Genomic DNA, 25,568 nt, shown 5'->3' with positions numbered 1-25,568 from the left:
GGTCTTTCTCAGCACCATTGAGCAGCATAAACTATGCTAAGGGCCTGAAAGCCTAAGGAGTTCGGTGAAATATGTTTTATACTCACCCAGTCTCCCACTCCTGTGCTGCATCCCCGCTAACTTGGTGCATGCACACAGGGACTATTTTCAGATGACCCTATGCGTGCGCTCTCCCATTCATTTCTATGGAAGAGAGCAAATAGAGAGCCATCTGAAAAGATGCACACTGTATACACACATCATGGGACTTGGTTAATATAAGGGCAGACGCATATAGGCGTAAGCACATGTATGCTCACAATAGAGTGACGTATATGTGCTATGCAGGGCATGCGAGCGTGTGCTATTGCGCCCCTATCGGCGTTTTTTACTGTACATTTTAGCACTGCTGGAGTGCACACATCAGAGCGGTCCCAGCAGTGTTATGTTTTAGTAGGCGGGGAAAACTACTTAGTAGGTGAGTCAGCTGACTTAGTAGGCCCAGGTGTTATTGTTTAACCCTGCAAAATCGGGCAGTTCAGTGCACAATTTCGGTCAGACAGGGGCACGGAAATAGAACATGTTGTGTTTTTGCTTGAAATGCGTATGGTAAAAAAATAGGTAGGAAGGAACCCATTGAAATCAATGGGTTCTATTTGTAAATGTGCCGGTGTGCAGTTGCCCTAAAATATTCTGCCCTGGACTCGCGTTATCTCAGCTTTAAGCACTATAACATAGTTTATGCTGCTCAAAGGTGCTGACAGAGGCCCTTCAAGGACGGTTTATCATGTTTTCCTCCATGATTTTGTAATATTACACATCAGTTTTTTGGCTTGAGAGTAGTGCTTGTGTTTTCTTCATCTGTTAACACACCTACAGTTATTTTCTCACTTGCTAATACTTAAAGGGGTTGTCCCGCAAAATCAAGTGGGGTTCAGCACTTCTGTATGGCCATATTAATGCACTTTGTAATATACATCGTGCATTAAATATTGGCCATACAGAAGTTATACACTTACCCCCTCCGGTGCTGGCATCCCCGTCTCCATGGCGCTGAACAAAGCCACTTTCTGCCTGGATTAGACGCGCTTGCGCTGAAGGGGCCGCTCCGGAGCCGGACAGAAGAGGGCAGACTGCGCAAGCGCGTCTAATCCAGGCAGAAGGCAGCTTTGGTCGGCGCCATGGAGACGAGGACGCCAGCACCTGAGGGGTAAGTGTATAACTTCTGTATGGCCAATATTTAATGCACGATGTATATTACAAAGTGCATTAATATGGCCATGCAGAAGTGTATAACCCCACTTGCTTTCGCGGGACAACCCCTTTAACGTCTTTTCATTACAAACTGCAAATGAGTTCTGTAGTACATGAACAGATTTGACTTCAATCAGATGAACCTTTTGGACAGACGGCACATACCTGCGAAGCCTTCGCTGACAACTCAGAGGACACCAGTTTTATACATGGCATATTTAGTGACAAAACAGGAAAGGGGAACAGAGCTCCCTAAATCCAAAGCAAAGCAAAATTTAGGGTATGTTTACAAGTTGCAGAATTTCCACAGTGGAAAATCCACTGCAGATTTTGATATGGATCTACATCAAAATCTAAGTTTGCATGAATTTTAATGCAGATTTCATTCAGTCACTTGAAGAGATAAAATCCACTATTACAATTCATAGCCTAAATTGACTTGCTGCAAATATCAAATCTGCACTGCAGGTCAATGTATGCTTCCATTTTTTTCCACAGTAATTGGGCTTAAACAGACAAATATGCTCGTGCACGTATTTGTGAAACTCACATCCACAAAACGTGACAAAGTGAACCTATTGATTTCAATGGGTTCGTTCTCATAAGTGTGTTTGTCGCCTGCAATTTCTGCACACAAGAAAAGATGGGACCTGCCCTTTCTTTCTGTGTGTTATACAGAAAGCTGCCATACAAGTTTATGGCAAATTAGAAAAAAGAAAGGGAAAGGGTGTAACCCGGAGTATAACCCTTGTTTATGCACAAATACGCTGCATTGCGGCATGCGTATTTGCACATATGTTCATCTGTTGAAGCCCTAAGGTTGAAATTTATTGAAATCCCATTCACAATGTCTATACTGTAAAATGCTGCAAATTTTCCACAGTCAGTTCTGCTGCAGAAAATTGTCAGCATTTCTGCATCGGGTGAATACTGTTATACAGTTTGCCTATTTATTACTTATTTTAAAGCTGTCATAATTCTAGGGTGTTGTACATATGAAACAGGAGTTTAAATGAATTACATAATTAAGAACAAGTGCAATAAACACTAACTAAATGAGTTACAAATGGATGCAGAGCGAGAGGGCCCTGCCCAGTTTGGCTGCATATGTTAGTAACCTTGCTGATGGCCTTTTCTGGCAACCATCAAGATAGGTTCTGTGTATAAGCATCAAGCTGTTCACGGCACAAGACAAAAGTTATGAGTAGTGTTGAGGGAACTAAAACAGTTGAACCCTGTTTCAGGTCAAACTTTAAAAGTTCTGTTCAGCATGAACCCGAAGCTTGGGTGATTCATCTTAGCCAAGCTCACTAAAATTTTGCTACCTCCTTTTCTTTTAAGGCCCCCTGTCTACGAGCCTTAAAAGCACCGGCCACGTGTCCACGATTCTCCGCTCGCGGATGGCAATTTACAGCATGCTGCGAATTGCCGCAATTCTTCACGGTCAGCCTATCTGTCATATAGGCTGACCAGCGGAGATCCGTCTGCCGGCTCCTGGACCCGGGTGGCGGCTCCCATGGTGGAGATGCTGCAACTCCCATGGATAGGGGGCCTTAGAGTATTGGTGACATTTTAGTTTGTTTTAAACTAATTTGGACCAAACTGAACTTTTTACAAAATTTGGCAAACTGGCCAAACTGAACTTTTACAAAGTTCACTCATCACTAGTTGTGAGTAACTCGCACCTAAAATACTGTAAGTTTTAGATTAACTGTCTAAAACAAGTCAGACATTTTATAGAATGACATACAGTATACAAGGTTTAAGGAAAAGTTTCTCAGTCAGGGCATAATGTAGAACTTAAGTTTGCAGATCCATTACGCCTCTTCTTCATTTAGTCATGACAAGTTTTACAGACAAAGTGTGATGGGCACAAAAAAATGGCGATTACACAATTTACATTTAGCCAAAAACATGCTTAGATAGGATAAAAGTGGTTAGCAATAATAATATAATAATACTAGATTTCATGTTATCTACTTTAGATTTTGAAATGCAATGTACTATGAAAATGTATCTTCCCAGGTTTGAAAGGCTTACTGCTTGAAAATCAATTTAATTCAAAACTAATTTTGTTTGTCAGCCTTCTCTCTGTAAAGTGCAACTACATCAAAGTACCATTTCTCAAATGGGTCCAAATGATGATAAATACTAATATGGGTTTTAAAAGTATTAGTGGAAAACGTAAAACTCCCATAAAAAAAAAATAAACTGCACTGCACTGCAATACCATCTTAGATCCCTCACATTAAGTGCACTCAATTATTGAAACAAAATTCTATAACTATATGATGTAAAGCAATGCACTATAATATACACTTAAACAAGGACAATCATAAAGTACTTCTCGAGGACTATAAAATATGTTCTCAATAATTATGCTAAACTTTGAAATGTTCAATACAATTGACACTATACTAAAAGGCGACAAGCGTACTATAATGTAATATGTAATACATACTTGCTAAGAACAAGGTCTTAAATCGATTTAGAATACTTTTAGAATATTGACAATGTAACACTTAGTAATCTGCTTGCAAGAACAAGACTGAACAAAGCCTTTCTGTTGTACAAAATATATTACAGCATATGTTGCACAACAGTTGCAATCCATAAAGATATAATGAGTTGGATAAACATTATATTCAACTTCCTTTTAGAATTTCATTTAATTGTTGCTCAAAAAGGCCGAGGATAGAAGACATGGGGTGAAAAAAGGTGCCTACAAATAGCATGAATGTTTCATTTAAGTAGTGCAGTATTTGAAATTGACTTTATCAGGCAATAAAAATTCATGTGTAGCCCCAGTCTAAGGAGCAAAGGAGTAGCTATAAACACATTTTAAAGTGGAATGCAGAAAATGTATAAGCTTGAGCCTATGCCTTATGATGACTGATATATGCCTATGCTTCAAAGTACTGAGCTAAATAGGGCTACTTATAGATACAAAATCCATTTCTCAGATCCTATGAACATATAGAGTGAAATAATACCTGCCATTTCCATTTTTCTATAAAATAATACTGTGCGAGAAGATAATAAAGTTTGAAATGTATTTCGTTGAGAAAAAATGACTTTTTTCTACTTATCAGACACCGTTTTCTCCTATACCTGAATATCACACTGACTGTAAGGCTCCTTTTACACAGAGCGATACTTTTTATGCCTGCATAAAATGAATGACGAATGTGAGGCAAATGGCTTCTCGTTCGTCTTTCAATCGTTGACTGCTTTTACACTGATTGATTATCGTTCAAATTTGCGTGATACAAAAAATTTTTTGAGTGGTAGTCGGTCCGTGTAAAAAGGCTTTAACTGCTTAGAAACCCTACTTTAAGGACAAAATGTAAATTATGAGGATTAAAAGTCATTGGAGCTTCTCACTGAGGGATCATATTACATTGTGCCGAGTGAGTGAGGGAGTGAGAGGGGTAAAGAGGTTAAGAGGAGAAAGGTAGGCTGTCTGTATATGAGCATAGGAACAGGTGATACTGTATTTAGGCTGAAAGAAAATGTGGAGCTCACCCAGAAAACTAATCAGGACCCTCTGCTTTACATGTAAATGAGATGATCCAAATAGGATCATTACTAGAGATGAGCGAACGTACTCGTCCGTAACGAACACCACACGATGTTCGGATGTTCGGGTTACTTTAACTTTCTTCCCTGAGAAATCTTTTCTATATGCGCTCAATGGGGCCGGCGGCAGCAGCGCCAACCCCATTGAGAACATATAGAAGACAAATCCTTCTTCTCTGCCACAGCTGTAACAGCTGTGACAGAGAAGAACGATGTTTGCCCATTGAATTCAATGGAACCGGCAATACAGCCGACTCCACTGAATGCAATGGGCTGCCGGCGATCGCGGGATGAATTGTCGGAAAGGGGTTAAATATATAAGCCCTTTCCTGCAATTCATCCAGAAATGTGTAAAAATAAAAAATATATATATACTCACCTGGTGCCTGCAGACGGAGTTCAGCGCGGCAGGCTGCAGTTCTCCTGAACTGCTCTGAACAGCTGTGAGTAGTATTCAGCAGCCGGGGATTTAAAATCCCCGCCTGCTGAATAAGATGCTTCTGAATGGCAGCTCTCCTGCCCCTGAGCCAATCAGAGGCAGCCCTCACTCACCCATTCATGAATTCATGAATGGGTGTGAGTGAGGGCTGGCCTCTGATTGGTCAGGCTGTGACCATTCAGAGGCATCTTATTCAGCAGGCGGGGATTTTAAATCCCCGGCTGCTGAATACTACTCACAGCTGTTCAGAGCAGTTCAGGAGAACTGCAGCCTGCCGCGCTGAACTCCGTCTGCCGGCACCAGGTGAGTATATATATATTTTTTATTTTTACACATTTCTGGATGAATTGCAGGAAAGGGCTTATATATTTAACCCCTTTCCGACAATTCATCCCGCGATCGCCGGCAGCCCATTGCATTCAGTGGAGTCGGCTGTATTGACGGCTCCATTGAATTCAATGGGATAACATCGTTCTTCTCTGCCACAGCTGTTACAGCTGTGGCAGAGGAGAACTTGCTGTGTCGTTCCCATCATTTTCTTGAATTGCCAAGATTTTCACACATGAAAACCTTAGCGAGCATCGGCGAAATACAAAAATGTTCCGGTCGCCCATTGACTTCTATGGGGTTCGTTATTCGAAACGAACACCCGAACATCGCGGGAAGTTCGTTTTGAATAACGCGAACCCGAACATTTTGGTGTTCGCTCATCTTTAATCATTACTTTTACATTTATTGTTTAGTGGCCTAAATTTTACCATTTTTGTTAAAAAAAAATCAACCACTTATTGAAAAAAAATTCAGCCTGTAAAAGGTTAAGGCACAGAATTGTGGGATGGGGGACCAGTGCTTCTCAGTGTGAGAGAACATCAGAAGTCATTGCTCAACCTTTCCTGAGCTGCACTCAAGGAAAAGACTATGAGAGGGGATTCCTAAAGAGGAGAAAAACTGCTAAAAAATCCATTCTTTAGGTGACAGAAAGGTGTAGTCAGAAATACTGATGTTATAATACTAAAATAGAACCCATTATTTGCAATGGGTATATTTACATATATTTACATGTATGATTTTTCAAGAAAAATTGCATGTCCTATTTTTGGGTGATATTGCCCTATTATGTCCTATGGAGGACAATCACATTGCATTTGCATGCCATGTGTAAGTGCAACACGATTTTACCATTATAAGTACTGGAACAACATGCAATTTTTTGTGAAAAATTGGCGTAAAATTTGAATCTACAGTGACATGAGGCATTTTTCTCTCAAAATGCATTGCACTTGTAGAAAAGTGCCATGTTTGCATTTTATTGGCTGGAAATTGTCTACTACCTATCATTATATCTTCTTGTTTCATTTATTAAACCCGTCAAATGTACATCTAATTAGCAACATTACTTGCATAAATGTAGATAGTGCTGAGAGCTGGTTTTCTGAAATAAATAGATACATTTTTTACTTGCTACCTCTGTCTATTTTGGATGGAAGTTGCATATGAAAGTCGCCCATGTGATTCTGGTCTTAAATAAATCCGGCCTTCTGATCCTCCATATTTTTTTCAGAAATGATATATACAAAAAACTAAAAATGTTATACTTGCATTCAAGATTTATTTCTAAATGAATTGCAGTCATTTATAACAGTTGTTTCTCTCTACTGTACTTATGTCAATAGTAATAAAAGACCAGTTTTCCTACTGTGGCACTGGATTGAATTGAGTGTTTTCTGGGCACAATGCCTAGAGCTCAGTTAGTTAACCAACATTCAAAACTGTGAAGCACGATGCAAAATTGTTTCCACTGCACAGACAGACATGTAAAATAATCTCTGCTGTTACATCTAAATTGGCAGATTCAACGTCCTATATTTTAATTTGCTCACCTAGCAAAGCAAATTGTTAAAGGAAAATTAGCCTACCTTTATTCCTTGTGACTTCATGATTTCTGTCTTGCTGAAAAATAAAAATACAAATAACTATTAATTACAAATTTCCATATTCTGTATTTTTCAGACTCTAAGATGCACCAAAGTTTTAGTTGAAAGAAAGTAAAAAAAATATTTCAAACCAAATGGTGTACAAAAAAATGTTTAACAGAGTAGACATCTGTGGCCGACGCACTGGTTGGGGAACATCTGTGGCCGATACTCTGATATAAGGACATGGTGGCCTTTACTATAATGTAAAATACTGTATATGTAGATATTAAGGAGGGGATGTAAGTGCCTTGAATATTACACTGGTTTTCTCCTATATAACTTGCCTGGCTATTAACAATATATAGCAGTACTATACTGTCAGGAGGTTTTGCACTATCATGGCTACTTCCTATTATAATACACAGGCAGGCCAATCATGGAATCGACAGAAACATATAGGAGTGATTGCATATTGATAAAGAGCAGAACTTATTCTCTGCCCCTTTGTGTATTACACCCCAAATCCCTGGAACCTTGTGGTGCTGGAAATACCATAAGTGAGATTAAAATATGATGTTAGTTGCTGGAAACCAGGATAGAGAGGTGAAGTGACAGATTTTCAGTGCATAGAGACCCTTTCTAATCCTCCCTAACAAGGCAGCAAAACCCTCTGAAGACTCCAATGAGGGTGAATTTACACAGGCAATTGTCACATACAATTTCTGTACATTGCGAGATGTACAGAAATCACATGGGAAAAGAACACATTGTTTTCGAGTTTTTCAGAGCAATATTGTACTAACTCATGTAAAGGCTTGCTTAGGGCTCCTTTAGATGAGCATTTGTGCAAATTCGCTTGCCGTTGCGCAACGCATTTGCTCATGAATAATGTTTGAAGAAGCATATAACCAGCCTGTTGCGTGCGAGTCACCACATATTAATTTAACCCCTTAATGACATGGCCTGTTTTAGCGTTGAGGACCAAACGATTTTTTGGTATTTTTCCATCTCCATTTTTCAAAAGCCATAACGTTTTTATTTTTCCGTGGACGCGGCCGTATAAGGGCTTGTTTTTTTTTGCGTGGCGATCTGTAGTTTTTATCGGTGCCACTTTTGGGTACATAGACAATATCGTAAAATTTTTTTATTTTTTTTTAATGATAACAGGGAGAGAAAACGCATCAATTCTGCCATAGATTTCTTTTTCTTTTTCTTACAGCGTTAATCATGCAGCATAAATGACACACAAAATTTTTTCTGCGGGTCGGTACGGTAACAACGATACCAAAATTGTTATATTTTTTTTAGGTTTTTACACTTTTTTGCAATAAAACCCCCTTTTTTTTGGAAATCCTTTTTTCTTTCTCTATAGCTGCATTCAAAGTCCTGTAACCTTTTTATTTTTCTATGTACGGAGCTGTATGAGGGCTTATTTTTTGCGAGACGAGCTGTAGTTTTTATTGGTACCATTTTGTAAAATGTACGGCTTTTTTGATCACTTTTATTGCATTTTTTGTGAGGCAAAATGCTAAAAATTAGCATTTTGCCTCTGTTTTTTAGCGTTTTTTGTTACACTTTTTGCTGTACAAAATAAAAAGCATGTTCAACTTTTTGTACACGTCGTTACGGATGCGTCAATACCCAATATGTGGGGTTTTCATTTTTTTTTCCTTTTTTATGCTAATATTAGAAAAAGCATAAAAGGGGTTTTTTTATATTTTTTTTTTACATTTTTCTTTTTTTTACACTTTTCTTTTCTTTTTTTTTACACTATTCGAGTCCCTCTGAGGGACTTGCAGCACTATGCCTATGATCGCTGTCATGCCATGCCTTATCGCTTGTACAGCGATTATAGGCACAGGCAATACAGGACGCCAGTGTCTGGCGTCCTGTTGCCATGGTGACAGGCCGGGCTCTCACGATGACATCGCGAGAGCCGGCCGGAGACACAGAGGGAGCGCGATCCCTCTGTGAACTCTTTCCCTGTTGCGATCTACTTAGATCGCGGCAGGGAAGGGGTTAACAGCGGGGGGCGCATCTCCGATGCCCCCCCGCTGTTGCAGCGGGACGCCGGCTGTGACTGATAGCCGGCTCCCGCTGCGGGATAGCGCGAGATCTTATGTGATCTCGCGCTATCCCCAGGACGTACCGGTACGTCCTGTTGCGGGAAGTACCAGGCTGCCAGGACGTACCGGTACGTCCTGGAGCGGGAAGGGGTTAATATTTGCAAGCGCAGGGCCAGTTCACACTTGCGCATGACACTTCCATTCTGCGGAATTGATTGGCTACTAATGCCTAATGAGGTGCAGCTGTCTTCTTTTCTTGCATTTTGCGCAGTGTTCCACCCTTCCCCTTGTGTATATTGTCTACCTCTCATAGATGTCTATGAGACTATTGCTGCACAAAACACAGGAAAATAGAGCAGGTCTTATTTTTTTTTTGCGCATGCATGAAGTGTGCACGCACAACACGCTTATGAAAATAAACCAATTGACATCAATTGGTCTTATTCTCTGTGTTTAATTCACTCAAATTTTACGTCTACCGAAGTTTTCACAACTGGAAATTGTCCTTCTCATGTCTCCAACAAATTTGGTGTCTGTGAATATGTCCTGAGGGCTCAGTCACACGGGCGCATCGGCATCCGTGTTTCTGCAGGAGGAAGACGGCTGTACCTCAAGACGGACGTCTCTCTGCAGCGCCGGGAGAAAGAACATGTGACCGGCTTCATTGCCGGTCATGTGTTCTTTCTTCAGCGCTACAGAGAGATGTCCGTCTTGAGGTACGGCCGTCTTCATCCTGCAGGAAGGGCTCAGTCACACGGGCGGATCGGCGCCTGTATACGGATGCCAATGCGCACGTGTGACTGAGCCCTGAGTGGGCAGACATAATAGTTATTCTCTTTTGGGTGTCTCTTGCATCTTGTTTTGCTCTTTATAGTGCTCACAGTGGATAATCTAAAATACGCTATGAAGGTTTGGAACCGTCCTCCATCCTTCAAAACCAAAATTTTCCAGTTACTTTTTATTTTGTTGCTCAGGCAGCTGTTTTGCTATAATTCAGCAGCTGACTGGTGCATTAGATAAAGTAGTTTGTGGCTTGCTGTGTAAGAGAGATGCCTCATTTATTGCCTGAAGAGAGAGTTAATCACATGGCTGTTCTCTGCTCTGAAATACTATTGGATTCAAAAAGTAAAACCTTTTGCATAGGGTTAGAAGCAGCCCCTATACATGCTACATGTGTGATCGTTCTTTCATTTACATTGATTTTTCAGATACTTTGCAGAATGATTTTATTAATTTACTTTGCAGAATATGTTATTATTCTTTAACTTGCATATTTTCCTCTCTGTACAATCCGAATAGAATAAAAAGTCTGAAAGTAACAACTTTGCCTTAGGTCAGTTTCACACAAGCATATTACAGGCGCATCTATGTCCCAGCCTGACTATAGATCTCTTGACCCAAACTCAAACATCATAGGAATCTATATGTATACAGTGGAGAAGGTATTGCTTCTGCAGACCTGCTTGTTAACATTTTCCTGTACTGGCCACCTCTACTCCACCCCATCTCCCTTTAAAGGGGTATTCTGGACACAGCAAAATTTCTAAATTTCCCTAACATTTTCAGTTATAGCCAATATTTCTATGTAAATTGTTAAACTAAACTGCAGTACCTTTTTTGCTGACCCGAGCCACTGAGGAGTACAAAAACTACATTTCCCACAATGCCAGTTACAGAGGAGTGCACGTTCATGACTGTACAATCTGTGTCATCATTACAGAAATTGAAGGCACTGTGCCAACTTGGCCAGTAAAACAGCAGAGCATGCAGGTTGTAACCATTGGATACTAATGGAGAATTAAGCAGCGGGTGAGGCTACAGGTAAGGAAATGTCTCTGCAGTTTTGCAAAACAGGTTATGGCCCAAGGCCTACGGACAGATTATCGCTGTAGATTTTGTGGACAGACGCCCGCCGCGAATTCCACAGCAACGTCTGTTCATAGCATGCTATGTTATATGATTCTTCCATGCCCACGAGCGGAAATCAACTGCGATTTTCCGCTCACAGAGAAGAATTGCAGCATGCTCTGTTTTGTGCGTAAAATCTCACAGACGGCTTCCATTGCAGTCAATAGAAGCCGTCCTATCCACGGCGATTCCAAAGTGTCAATTTTGAATTCACCACGGATTTGCGTCATCACTGGCGTGACGGCACTGCCATGCGCTGCACTGAGCATACGCACCGATGCGCCAGTCGAGACACTTGCCGCGGATCCAGACAGGTGAGTATAGGTTCTCTGGCCAGCACCAGGTCTGATTCCACTGTGAGATTTTGCAGTCAGAATCCGACCCGGCCATGGACATGAGGCTTATGATATTATATTGCAAAATTACATGTTAATCCAAGCATTTGGGCCCTTTTACATGGGACTACTTGTCAAATAAAAAAATACCCGATAGATCGTCCCAGTGATAATTGTTCCAGTGCTGTTATACAGGAACGAGTATCACTCAGTGAATGGAGCAGAGCCAACCAGAGATCACTCCATCCCATCTGCCAATCCGCCTCCATTCACAATAAACAGGCAGTCATTTATAGATGGACCGATCTGTTTACATGATCTGTCATTCAGTTTTCAGCATGTAGAAACTGAATGACAAATGGGAAGAAAATGAATTCTCATTTGTCATTCAGTCGGGGCATGCATTTATACTGAACGATATTGTTCGGATTCCCACATGATTTATCAGCCTGAGTAAATGGCCCTTTGTCACACAACGCCTCCTAGAAGTAGGACATGTGGGCTTCATGCATACCACTTATGCCTACTGTGGTTTATGCCTATATGCATACATTTCATCAACACTGAATAGATCACAATGTGATTTGAAGTGGTACATTAAATTGTAACCATTGTTAATTTTTAAATGTATAGAATAGGTAATTATAAGCATTTTTTGCAATATGTTTCCTCAGCCTATTCTGTCCAGTTTAAGTAGAAAACCCGTATTCAGCTATACAGTAACACTCTGTACATTAAAAAAAATTAGAAAATAACCCCTTAACACTATAGGACATACAGTTGAGTCCTGCAGCCTCGCGGTATGTATGAAGGGAGATTGCTGTGCGCTCTCCCTCCATACAACGCGGGTGCAGGCTGTTTCTTATTTCCATTGATGCAGCTGTGTGAGGGAAACTTCTAGTTTTTATTGGTACAATTTTGGGGTACATATGAGTTTTTGATCTTTCTTTATTCTTTTGTTTTTTGCAGATGAAGTGACCAAAAAAGCGCAGTTCTGACAATGCATTTTTTTCTGATGGTGTTCACTGCGCAGAATAAATTGTTTAATAACTTTTATGGATGCAGCAATGCTATTTGTTTTTCTTTTTGATGTAATGATTGAGAAAAGAGGGAGTTCAACTCTTAATATTTCTAAAATGCATTCATAATAAAAGAAAATTATTAACTTTAACTTTTTCTGTCTCAATAAAAGAGACCTGAACTAGCTTATACAATACACTCCTGTACCCTTCAGTTTTGTTGATGTTGTATTTCTGCAAACTGTTACGCTCGGCCACAGTCACAAGGCCCCAGGCTGCCACAATACTGGAACTGCTTTCCGTGATCTTGTCATGAGCAAGCCATTTTGGTGAGAGATTGAACTCCCTCCCTCTGTCACACTTTTTAAATGGTGCTGTCCGAAGTGGTGCCAGAAGGTATAACTGTCATGATCAGTATAGAGTGGATTTTAGGATTGGCTTAAATAAGGGGAGGGTCCAGTCCACGGTAACCAGTTAGATTATTTTGTCAAGTCTTTAACATAAAATCTCTTTTTAAAATCCATTTTTATTCCAGACTGGAATGCAACAAAACACAGAAAAAACACATAGTGATGGGTGAGTACTTTTGCAAGACACTGCCAAGTCTTAAGTGGTATGCTGTTCAAATAAAGGGGTATTATTCTAATATAAGGCACTTTACAACATTTTACCGCCATACTTCTCTGCTCTCATTTCTAGATCACACATAATCTCACAAAACCATTTTCTTTCCTCTTTACCTGTCTGCTTCTTATATGTCAGACCATAAAACACTATGATTTATGTGCATGTTAAAATGCTATATACATTATTTCCCCTCTATCTCACATGTACAACTGTCTATAAAATTATAGTAATAATAAAATAATATAAAGTAGTCCAGTTATAACCTTTTCTATTATTTCAGTGCTCATCCATAAACCAGCTTAGAAATTTGATTCTACCTGCATGTTAGCTGGAATTAGAGGATCAGCCTTCTTAATTGCTTAATGAAAATGTTTTCAAAATCATTTCAGTATTTTCTTTTTTTGCTTTTGAAATACATTTTTTTTGCATTTGTAACACATTATTATAATCACTGTTATTCTTAAATTCAGAGGAAAAGTATAATCTGTGTGATGACCAGATAAAAAAGTGACTAAACAAATAACTATAAAGCCAGGTCAAGGTTATGAGGACAGATTACAGTAGATGCTTTGGATAAATTTAGCTATGAACAAAGAAGATTAAGTTCCTGCGTGGTAACAGTGTCTGGGATTTTAAAGAGAATTGTCACAGTAAAATCATCAGGTTTTTTTGCTTTCACATGCATGTGGAGTAAACCAAAAAAAATAATATACCATATCTTTCTTCTGAGAATATTTTTAGTTTACGCGATATAATACAGATACATGAAAATAATATTTGTGTCTAACACCGAACTTTGCATTTAGATTTAGTAGAAATCCAGCTTTTCTTCAAGGTAGTACAATATACCAACTACAGCAAAGGTACTCAACAGGACTCCCAGAGTCTGAATGTGGACCTTGGCCACCACCTGCCAGTGTAGCGTTGCTCCTCTCCTTGCTCTGGTCTCTGTGATCTTGAGAACTGGAGTCAAGAGTGGGAGAGGAACAAAGCTAGGTGGTGGCTCACTACAAGCAGCAACAATGCTCATCTACATGTGTGAACTGGTGAAAGGAGGGGAAGGAGGATTTTACATGAGACAAGTTTGGAGGGGTATGTCGAATTGCTGAAGGTAGGGAGGGTGGAGTTTTTTTCATGGGACTTTTAAAGTAGATAATGGGATGGAGAGTGTGGTATTTACATGGAACTATATGATGGAGGAGATGAGGGGGGGGGTTTACATTGGACTGAATGATGGAGATACTGGAGAGGAGCACTATAACCAAAAAGCTTGATAAATTTAGCAAAGGTATTACATGCTGAATAAATGATTTACTCCTCAAAAGATGCTAAAAATGATGTTTTAATATTTTGATGCAAGAGGCATATCCATCGCTTTACCCGCCCTTTGAACACGTTATTTACTACTGAATTGAAATGCATTATTCTGCAAAACTATTTCCAGGGATTTAACGATAGTACATTTCAGTACAAGTCAGTACATTTACCACATTCATCCTCATATTGTGAGGCATCCATGTGTACAGACTATAGTGTGTATCAATGTTTACAGAATTTTTGGTTAAGAAAAACATCAACACTAGAGATGAGCGAGCACCCAAATGCTCGGGTCCACGTTATTCGAGTCGAGCTGTTCGTAAAATTCGAGAGCTCTACTCGAGTAACGAACCCCATCGACTACAATGGGAGACTCGAGCATTTTTGTATGTGGGACGCCAGGTGCCGAGCTTTTTTTTTCTTCCCAGGTTCGTGTCTCTCTCTCTCTCTCTCCCCCAGACAAAAAAATTGCCAATAACACGTGCTGCATCGTGGTGGGGAGGGGCCAAAACAGGCATGTCACAGTGGGGAGGAGCCAAAAACTGGGGCGGGGTTGAACACGGCTTGATGCTCTTTTGAGTAACGAGCACCATCGAGTACGCTAATACAGAGTATGTTCGCTGAACTCTAATCAACACCTATACAGGTCATTTTGTTAGATAGAAGCCCCTCTTTCACACTCTTTCTCAACAAAGTGCATAATCAATTTTGCCACCTCAGCATAGAGTTTCTACTTATGTTCTCATACTGTATATATTCTAGTAACTCAACAGTCTATTTGCCTCTTGAAGATAATATTCTTTCGACTTCAATACAATTTTACCTCCCTTATCAGTCAATTTACAATCGCCTTTTTATTAGATCTCAACCAACCAATAACTCATTGTTCTCCCTTATATTACCTATTGTAATATTCAGGGTACTTTGAGGGTAAATGAGGGCTTTCACATCATTTAATTCCTAGTAAATAGATCCAACAAACCATTTTCCAGCAAGGGAGGTGAGAATTGTTATTTAACTCTCCCTGTAAATTAAAACATAATATGCTCTTGAGTTCTTTTGTCAAGGAACATCTCAAATAAATTGCAAAATAGTACATTCCATTTCATTAGAACTAGCACTAAACCTCCAGAATGTCATATTATCTACAAGTTTCTCACCTTCCAATAGTTTTTCATTTGCTGCATTTTTATTTTGGTACAATTTATGTAAATTCATTTAATTCTTGCTTTATACAAATCAATTTCAAAGTCATGAAAATTAAAATAGTCAACCAGGCAAAAATGGAATCCTTTTGAAACACCAAACAGCAGTCCTCAGCAGCACAGTTAGTCAAATTATTGTTTTCTTCCTTACATTTCACTATCTCAGAAACCTTGCTTCCATTTAGTTCTAGCTTTGGATTTGATTTTTCTCTTTCTGACCCTTTGTACAACCACAGGGAAGGCTTCCCTGAAGTATGTGTCTCCACTCTTATACTACCAGCTCGTAAACTTTGTTGAGGTTCTGCTTTTACTGATTGACTGCAGTCTGAATTAGTTGTTCAGCAGTGATATCATCTTCATTTCTTACATTTTATATTTTCCTAGTGGGAGGACTAGTCCAATTAAATAGACGATCATTATAAAAATCTTGCTGATCCTGCAGGAACTTATCCCACTTATGTTCCTTAATAGATGCTTGTATAGGAACCAATTTCTTCTCCAACTTCTTTATAAAGTTAGATATTACATCTCATTAACCTGGTTTCAGCACCACTTTTACCTTTGTTAATCCTGCTGTTATTGCTTTAAATTCCTTTTCTGTTCTAACAAGAATCATTGTCATAACTTTCAGAGAGTGTTGGATACGCACTTCCTACGGCTCTCACACAAACTCGAGATCATCCCGGAATAAAAACACCTCTCTAAACACCCTTAAACCTCTCAGTTTGCTCTATACTTTACTATACGACTGTAAGGAATTCATCATTCAAAATAATTTCAGCTCTTTTTCAAAACATTTGCGATTAGATTTGCTGAAGTCTTTGTACTGATTACTTCCTATTCCTCTTTCAAATTACATTGTAAAGAAAGAACTCATATCCTCACACCCAGCAATTATAGCATTCAATTTTTTGAACTTTCTCTGGTCATTATCAATACTTATGTTCATTGTTACAAAGTAGTATGCTCTAGCCTTTCTAAAATAAAAGACACTCAACAGAGCTAATAACAAAGAGTATTAAGGGTAGCAGTACTATTCCTTGTGTATACTCATATAGACCCAAGACCAGGGCTTTTTACTGGTGTTGCTCTACAAGACAGTATGATACAGTCAATCCATTGCAATTTCAAGAGAAAAACTGTGACACTCACCAATACTAATGAAGTCCTTTTTATTGACCAATTGTACATAAGATAAAATCTTTCCTGAGTTGAGGAATGTAATACACAGACAACGGCCATTTTGCATTTCATTCATACTTTATATTCATACTCTATGAACTCTACAATCTCCATTTTGAAGCACATAAACAGGGACTAGGACAGAACTATAGCACAGACCTGATTTACTGGGGGCCTGAGGGGAGGCCTAGTGGGTTAAGCTGTGAGGTGTTCAACACTGAACTGATCTCTACCTAAAAGAGCTTGGTGCAAAATTGGCTCCTAAAAGCAAGGTCTAAGATAATTAAATTGAAACCCTTGAGATGAAGCTCTGAGTTAGAAGAGGAGGACTCTGGAGAGTAAGGCCAGAAATGATAGGGCTCCAAAGGATAAGGTCAGTGCTTTAAGAGGCAACCATGTGATACCCAGTGTAAACTGGTCTGACATTTAAGGGTTGTGTTAAGTAACAGGGTCATTTGGATAATTTAGGCAAGAGTCCTGTAAAGTAATAAGGAAAATTTTCTGTTACATTTATCAGCTTTTAAAGTGCAACTCAGTAATAACCTCACTAACTAAGGATGGATTAATTACTAAAACCAATAAACTTTATTAATATTCTCTAAAACACAATAGTACTGTTCCAATTCCTAACAAAAATGTGATCCAATAAAATATAAATCATACTTTGCTTCAAGTTATTTCTACTGTGTAATTATAAAAAGGCCTAGTTAATAGAAGACTGAGAATCCCAATTCCCTACTTTCAATAGAAAAGGTGTAGAGTTTATTAAAGTTTGAGTAAGATGATGAATGGAAAATTCATTACAGAAGATAAATTTACTATTGAAATATTTGTACAAAATAGATTTTAAAACAAATGAAAGAATTAAAAATGTTTGCAACTCATCCAGAATTCCCAGTATTAGAAAAGGAATTACCAAAACAAAATCTGGATACTCTGCAAAAAGCGATTAAACATGAAACACAAACTACAGAATTTCAAACAGATTAGATTTACTGTATAAAATAAACGCTGGTTAGAACCATCATATACCATGCAACATTTTCTATAATAAGAACTCAGAAGCTTATTTGTAAGGTTCTAAGTATATATGTTGCAATACACTGAGCTAATACAAAATCTCATTATAGAAAGTAGTGAGCTCCCAAATTGAGTAACAAGATACTTAAATTCAATTGCACTGTACAATCTTCACTTTCTGGTTTATTACCCACTTTGGGTGAACCATGAACACAACACATGGACACAACATGTATACAACAAATGACAGAGCGTGTTTACAGCAAATAGATACTAATTTAACTATTCAATGAGAAATTAATTTGACTATGCCAATTCTATCACAAGCTTTATAGACACCTTTTTAGGGAATGGAACAATGCAACTAAGAGACAGAAAAAATGTTGTATTAATTGGCAACAAAATATGTTTATGCAATGAAGTGAAGTATAAGAACTTTCAAATACTTTAATTAATATATCCTTTATGAAACAGTTATCCTCACATGGAAAGATTTTGAAAATGGGTTTATCATTAGAGATGAGCGAGCATACTCGCTAAGGGCAATTACACGATCGAGCATTGCCCTTAGCGAGTACCTGCCTGCTCGGAAGAAAAGATTCGGGTGCCGGCGGCGGGCGGGGAGCGGCGGGGGAGAGTGGGGAGGAACGGAGGGGAGATCTCTCTCTCCCTCTCTCCCCCCTGCTCCCCCCTGCTCACTGCCACAACTCACCTCTCACCCGCGCCGGCAGCCTAACCTTTTCTTCCAAGCGGGCAGGTACTCGCTAAGGACAATGCTCGATCGAGTAATTGCCCTTAGCGACTATGCTCGCTCATCTCTATTTATCATTCATCCCAACACTAGAATTGGGCAAATGTATGTAGTTTAAGGACATGCATTTATTTGCTAGAAACCTAGCCATACACAAATTACTAATACAGAAAAGTAAGAGTATCACACAACTAGAAGAGAAAGAAAAAGTATCAGCTATGATCTTACAGGATTTTGTTGAAAATGACACTGGTTTCATTACCTGTGAAACACTATTTATGCCCTAGATCCATACTGATACCCCCTTTTAAAGTGGACAACATTACTGAAATATTTGTTAGAACTGGAAAGAATATTAAAAAAAAGTAGTATGCCATACATCCGGAGCAACAAGTTTTCAGTAAAGGAAAATAATGCTTAACAAATATTACAAATGATGAACAACAAAATCCTCAGTAATTCTTAAAATTTTTAGATCCACTATATAAGTTTCTGGTGGTGATACCTTGATATATGTAAATAGAGATACATTGCTCCCATAGTAGTGAGGCCAACAATTATTTGATAATTATCTTGATATTTTGAATGTCAATAATTCAGGACTCATTTTTATTGTTGAGTTGCCCAAAAAATGCAACAACTTCCTTGACTTTGATTAGATGATCTACAAATACACCAAAATTTCAACAAACTCTTACAAATAGTTATGGACACATGGTAGTGACCATCCAGGCAGCCTAAAGAAGGGCATTTACATAGGCTAGGCTCTAGGGAACAACATTTGAGGAGGCAAGTAGAGACATACAGTATATTCAAGGTTAGATCAAGAGATTATTTGCATAAGAGCTTAATAAAAGTATATCTTAAAATCTTTTATAAACCCAGTAGTTTATCAGATTTAGCAGTTTGCAAATTCTAAGACAAAAGGCACTATTGATATAGCACAGTGCAACTCTGGCAAAACATGGGATTCAGATATAAAAATAATTTAGGGAAAATGCAGTTTTGGGGAATTCAACAGGTATAGTTGGAGTCAAGAAGAGGAGACCTTGATAATACTTTCTTAAAAATGGAAGCCAAATGGATCTATCAGCTAGAATCCTATACTTGGATTGGGCTTCTGAGGGACAGAGCTTTGCAACGTTCATATAACATCTGGCATGACAAAAAAAGAATAATAACACTACATAACAGCATATCATAAAAGCTAAATATAAAAGCTGTGATTTTGAATGGATAATGGCAGATGAAAAGAAAGTAGGAGACCTTGATAATATTTCATTAAAAATGGAAGCCAAATTGATCTATAGACTAGAATCCTATACTTCGAGTGGGCTTATGAGGGATAGAGCTTTACACTGTTCGTATAACATCTGGCATGACAAAAAAAGAATAATAACACTAGAAAAAGCATTTCATAAAAGCTAAATATAAAAGCTGTGATTTTAAGTGAAGAATGACAGATGAAAAGAAAAAATACAAGATATTCAGATGCATAGTTATGATGGGGATCTTAAACGCCTATGTGCGCGCAAAAAATCGAATTTATTAGAGCCATTGGTTTTCTATTTTAGAGGCACAAAATACTTGCACCTGCAAAAGATAGGACACGTGTGCCTAGAGTTCACGCTTGTAAGGTCCGTGCTGCACATTAAAGATAGAACTGCACTCTGTATAGGTACATAATCACATCGTGTGAACACACTATTTGGCGCACATGTAAAAAAATCACGGCGCTTTAGTCACGCGCATTTTGCACATGCTTCCAGTGCATTTTACGCACATAGGTGTGCAAGACAACACGCTCGTCTGACCGAGGCCTTACATAGCATATTGAAAACTCCACAATAGGAGGGGAGTGGATAGACTTAAATCCTTAACAGTCCAGTGCGGAAACTGTAAAACCTTAGAACAAAACTTAATTTCCTAAAGGAAATCTTTTATAAACCCAGTAGTTAATAAATCCTATCAGATTTAGCAGTTTGCGAACTGTAAGACCAAAGGCGCTACTGATATAGCACAAAGCACCTCTGACGAAACATGTGATTCATATATAACAATTATATAGGAGAAATGCATTTCTGGGGAATTCAACAGGTGTAGTTGGGGTTACGAAGAGGAAACCTTGATAATATTTTATTAAAAGTGGAATCCAAAAGGATCTATAGAATCCTACACTTTGATTGGGCTTATGAGGGACATAGCTTTACATCATGTATATCACATCTGGTATGACAAAAAAAGAATAATAACACAAGAACGTTGTACTTTCCAATGTCAAGCTGTCTTTAGCTTATGGCTGCTTATGACTATGAATACGCTAATAAGAATTTTTACAACATCAGAAGGACTTTTGCAGCCTTTGTTCATTAGAACAGGAGTGCACAACCTGCAGTTTGGAGGTCACATATGGCCTGCGATGCAATTTTATGTGGCCCCCAACCATATGGACAAAGTACTTATCTGTGTGTGGCTGTTCATATGTATTTTCCATATCGGAAGGAAAAGGAATAACATGCAATCCAAGAGCAGAGTTGTCAAGTACTAATGGTGCACTGTGTAGTGATCTCTGGGTCCCCTATATATAAGGTGAATGGGGTCTCTTGATCCTTGCATCGCTGTCCAGAAAGGAGTATGTGAGTTAGAAATGGTTGTCTGTGCATGCGACACCCCATTGTAGTTTATTGAAGTTGTAAAATGTCAGGGTCTGTTTAACGGGATGAATGTTGGACAAACAATGCCTGACACTCATCCCTCTGTGTCCTCACTCCCGTGCTCCTGCACAGGAGCTAATAGAGCTACCTCGCTCACAGAGCGGCCAGCAGGGGTGGGGAGGCTGCAGAAGATTTCTCTGCTCGCTCTCCCCCGCCCCTCTCTATTGACTTAACATAGCAGCCGTTCAATACTGAGCGGCCGCTATTTACACTGAATGATGAGCGATCAGCTCATCGTCCATTGTTTATGCAGCATAAATCTCCTGCAGCCTCCTCGATGTGAGCCAGTGATACTAGCCACCATGCAGCAGCACGGGAGCTAGTATGGGCGGGGACGAGTGTCGGGCATCGTTTGCCCCACATTCATCCTATCTAAAAACGCCTTTAGCCTGCTAATACCATTAATCTAAAACAAAGAGAGCCACTGAAGTGCTAATTAGAGGAAAAGGGACTCATCATTCTCCTGATAGGTAGGAGTCCTGTAAGTGTTACCTACTCTTATCAGATAATTTTTGCATATACTTGTGATATGCCAAAAATGTCTCAAGTGGAAATAATTATTTAAGCTTTATTACATCCCTTGAGAGTTCTTCAGTATGACAAGGTGGCCCTTGGATCAGAAAAGATTGTGCACCCCTGTATTAGAGTTGATTAACCTGTTATAGAAAAGTGAATAATGTACCTTCCAGTCCTGATATTAAAACTAACGGACAAAACTGTTCTAATATTTTCAATAGTGACTTACTATAATATATACACTGTACAAGACTATTTTATGGCAACTGCATAAATGCAAAATTATATATTTCAAAAGAACAGCATTATATATTACAACCGCATAAAGAGCAATAAATTCAATAATTTAATATGGCTTACAAAACAATTAATATTTAGTAGTCATTTCATAAATATTGGTTTGTCATTATATGCAGTGAATAACTAATGAGTACTGGATAGATAAATGCACAGAATTCATAAGGGTAATCTTTAGAAATGATTAACAATGAATTGAATTTATGCATAAATAATAAATAATGTATTGCAACTCATTTGTATGAATGCAGACAAATATAATTAGCTTTGAGGAGTAAAGTCCACTATGCAAATATACAGTGTTGATTGCATACAACGAGGCTACAATACCATGCACTGGTTATAGATGAACAGATCCACAGAGCTATAAGGATTCCAAGGAGCAGCCTCTTGGATTACAACGTGAAGGAGGATATTAATAGGGTGCCCCTAGTGGTCACATACAACCAACAGATGAAGATTTTGAGGAAAATCACTGTTCTCTAATGCATATTCCACAAAGACTGAAACTAATATTTCCGGATTTACATCTCCTCTCAAACAAACAGTCACCTAACCTAAAGAATTTCCTCATCAGAAGTGCCCTCTCATCACTATCAGAATCTGGCACTTTTCCTTGTAACAGCAAAATAGGCAGGACCTGTACCCACATCTTACCAACAAACACAGTCCCTGTATATCAAGCACACAACTGGACTATAAAATTTACTGACATTTTCTCATGTACATCCTCAAATGAAGAAACTAAGCAGAAAACACAAACCAGGATAAATCTACGCATACATACTATATAGAAAAATATGGATACATCCAAGGGAAAACCCTTCCCTGGTTCTGACTACAGTATGACTGATCAAAAGATCTAAATACTTAAGAATGAGATATAGAAAGATTTGGGAATTCAAGCTGATAAGTGAAAGAAAGCCAGATGTGGATCTGTCTTGTCACACACTGGTTTGACTTTGGGCTATTGGAGGAGGCAGCATCTGGGGAACCCTGGTTTTCAACCTTGACCCCCTTCAAGCTGGATATGGTTGCACAGATAGTTCAGGTTGTGCAGCTGCTCATGCTCCATATGCCAAAGCGTGGTACTTGATGATATGAACAAGTACATAACAGAAAGCCCAGGCATATTGTTCATGGCAGGCAGCCAGCAATAATTAGTCCAATAAACATTGTCAAGGTCGGGGAGCATAAAATTCATAATAGTCTGGAGTCAGAGCAAGAGTCAGAACTGAAGTACACACTAAGGCCTCGGTCACACGGGCGTTTTTTCCCGCGATTTGCGGATCGCATGACAGATGCGCATCCGCAAATCGCGTGACCGAGGCCAAAAAATCGCCCGAAAAAACTGCTCCTAGCCGCGTTTCAATAGAAACAGGCCGGAGCTGTCCAGCGCATTGAATTCAATGGAGCTGGCAATACAGCCGGCTCCATTGAAAGCAATGGGCTGCGGGCGATCTCACGATGAATTTTCGGGAAGGGCTTAAAAATATAAGCCCTTCCCGGAAATTCATCCAGAAATGTGTAAAAACAAAAATATATATATACTCACCTGGTCCCGGCAGACGGAGTTCAGTGCGGCCGGCCGGCAGTTCTCCTGAACTGCTCTGAGTAGTATTCAGCAGCCGGGGATTTAAAATCCCCGCCTGCTGAATGAGCTGCCTCTGATTGGTCACAGCCTTACCAATCAGAGGCAGCTCTCACTTACCCATTCATGAATGGGTGAGTGAGTGCTGCCTCTGATTGGCTCAGCGCAGGGACCAATCAGGGGCAGCTCTCAGCTGAATGACAGCTCTCAGCTGTATTGCCGGCTCCATTGAATTCAATGGGCAAACATCATTCTTCTCTGCCACAGCTGTTACAGCTGTGGCAGAGGAGAATGATTTGTCTACTATATGTTCTCAATTGGGTCGGCGCTGCTGCCGCCGGCCCCATTGAGCGCATATAGAGAAGAGAATAGGAATCGCAGATCGCAGATAGGTTGACAAAGACCCAGATAGAGGTTGAAACGTTGCTGCTGAGGCTCTTTTTAGACCATGGAATAAATATAGGTTGTATCACTTTCTTTTTCCTATTTGCTGTGGATTGTGCTGCCTTACTTTGCATATTCTTGGGCATATAGAGAAGAGAATAGGAATCGCAGATCGCAGATAGGTGCGATCTGCGATTTCTGTTCTAGAATTTATCGGACGAGCGCATAAAAAGCGCTCATGTGTCCGATACCATTGCAAAGCAATGGTTTTATAAAATCGCCGGACGCATGCACATGCGCAAATCGCGCGAAAATACGCCCGTCTGACTGAGCCCTCAGAGGGGATTTATCACAATGGGTGAGGGGACCAATTGCTTAGGCGCTCACCTTTTATTCATTCAGAAAGCTCAGTTTTATTGCTCTGATTTATCTTAATGATGTAACACCCAATGTACAATGTCTTGATTAAAGATGAGCGAACGTGTTCGGCTCCGCCCCTTTTCGCCCGAACACCGAACTTTGCGAGCAATTCCGTGCTCGGGCGAAAAAAGTTCGGGGGTCACCGTGGCAGCGCGGGGGGGTGCGGCGGGGAGTGGGGGGGAGAGGGAGAGAGAGAGGGCTCCCCCCTGTTCCCCGCTGCTGCCACCCGCGCCGCCGCGCCTCTCCCCGCCCCCCGGCGCCCCCCGAATCTTTACGCGTGGACACTGAAGTCCTCGGTAAAGCCGGTGTCCGGGTGCGTAAGTGTTCGTTAAGAACACGTTCGCTCATCTCTAGTCTTGATGTAACATCATGTGCAATGATGAGCAAATGTTTGAAAAGTTTGGCTCAGCCAGTTTGCCAAATTATACAAAAAGGTTGGTTTGGTCCAAATTAGTTGGAACTAAAACAGAAGTTCACCAAAACCCCTAAAACTAATGTAATGTATAACACTGCCTGAGAGTCAAAAAACACTGTTATGCTGTGCTTTTATGGCTCGTAGACAGTGTTATTCACCAGTGCGCTGAACTAGTGTTGAGCGAGCCAAACTAGTGGAACTCTGTTTCAAGTAGAACTTTGGTAAAAGTTTATGCCAAACTAAACTTTTAGCAAAGTTTGCCCGAAAACAAGGTTCCTTTGGTTCATTTTGTTCTTATGATTATAAGATTACAATTATAAAATCACTGTTATAAAATTATCTTTATAAATTACTTTGTATCACATGTGCTTGAGAAAGAAGACTTTGTAAGTCCTTTGAATCGCATTGTACTATCTTTTGTTTGTGTATTCTGAATAAACTGGATATGGTTACATACTTTCTTGGATGCTGAATACTGAATCCTTTGTGGTAATCTTTGGGAATTATAACTGGAAGTTAACCAGGATCTTTGGGGGACTCGTGTGGGTCACGACCCTCCTTCAAAGTATGTAATTATCTTCCTATTATACACTTGAACCAATTTATATACCTGGAGTGCTGGGACTTTTTATTA

General features: G+C 39.5%; 1 protein-coding gene across 1 annotated transcript in view; it reads right to left on the bottom strand.

The window, feature by feature from the left end:
* FSTL5 (follistatin like 5) overlaps positions 1-25,568 on the bottom strand; it is a 597,054-nt gene that overhangs the window by 390,757 nt on the left and 180,729 nt on the right. Inside the window, exon 3 of the mRNA XM_066574679.1 lies at positions 7,168-7,201. Coding sequence (XP_066430776.1) covers positions 7,168-7,201 — 34 coding nt within the window. The remainder of the gene's footprint in view (positions 1-7,167; positions 7,202-25,568) is intronic.

The sequence above is a fragment of the Eleutherodactylus coqui genome, chromosome 7, assembly GCF_035609145.1.
Source record: "Eleutherodactylus coqui strain aEleCoq1 chromosome 7, aEleCoq1.hap1, whole genome shotgun sequence".
NCBI lineage: Eukaryota > Metazoa > Chordata > Amphibia > Anura > Eleutherodactylidae > Eleutherodactylus > Eleutherodactylus coqui.
The sequence above is the reverse complement of the archived record's forward strand: the minus strand, read 5'-3'. Positions and strand labels throughout refer to the sequence as shown.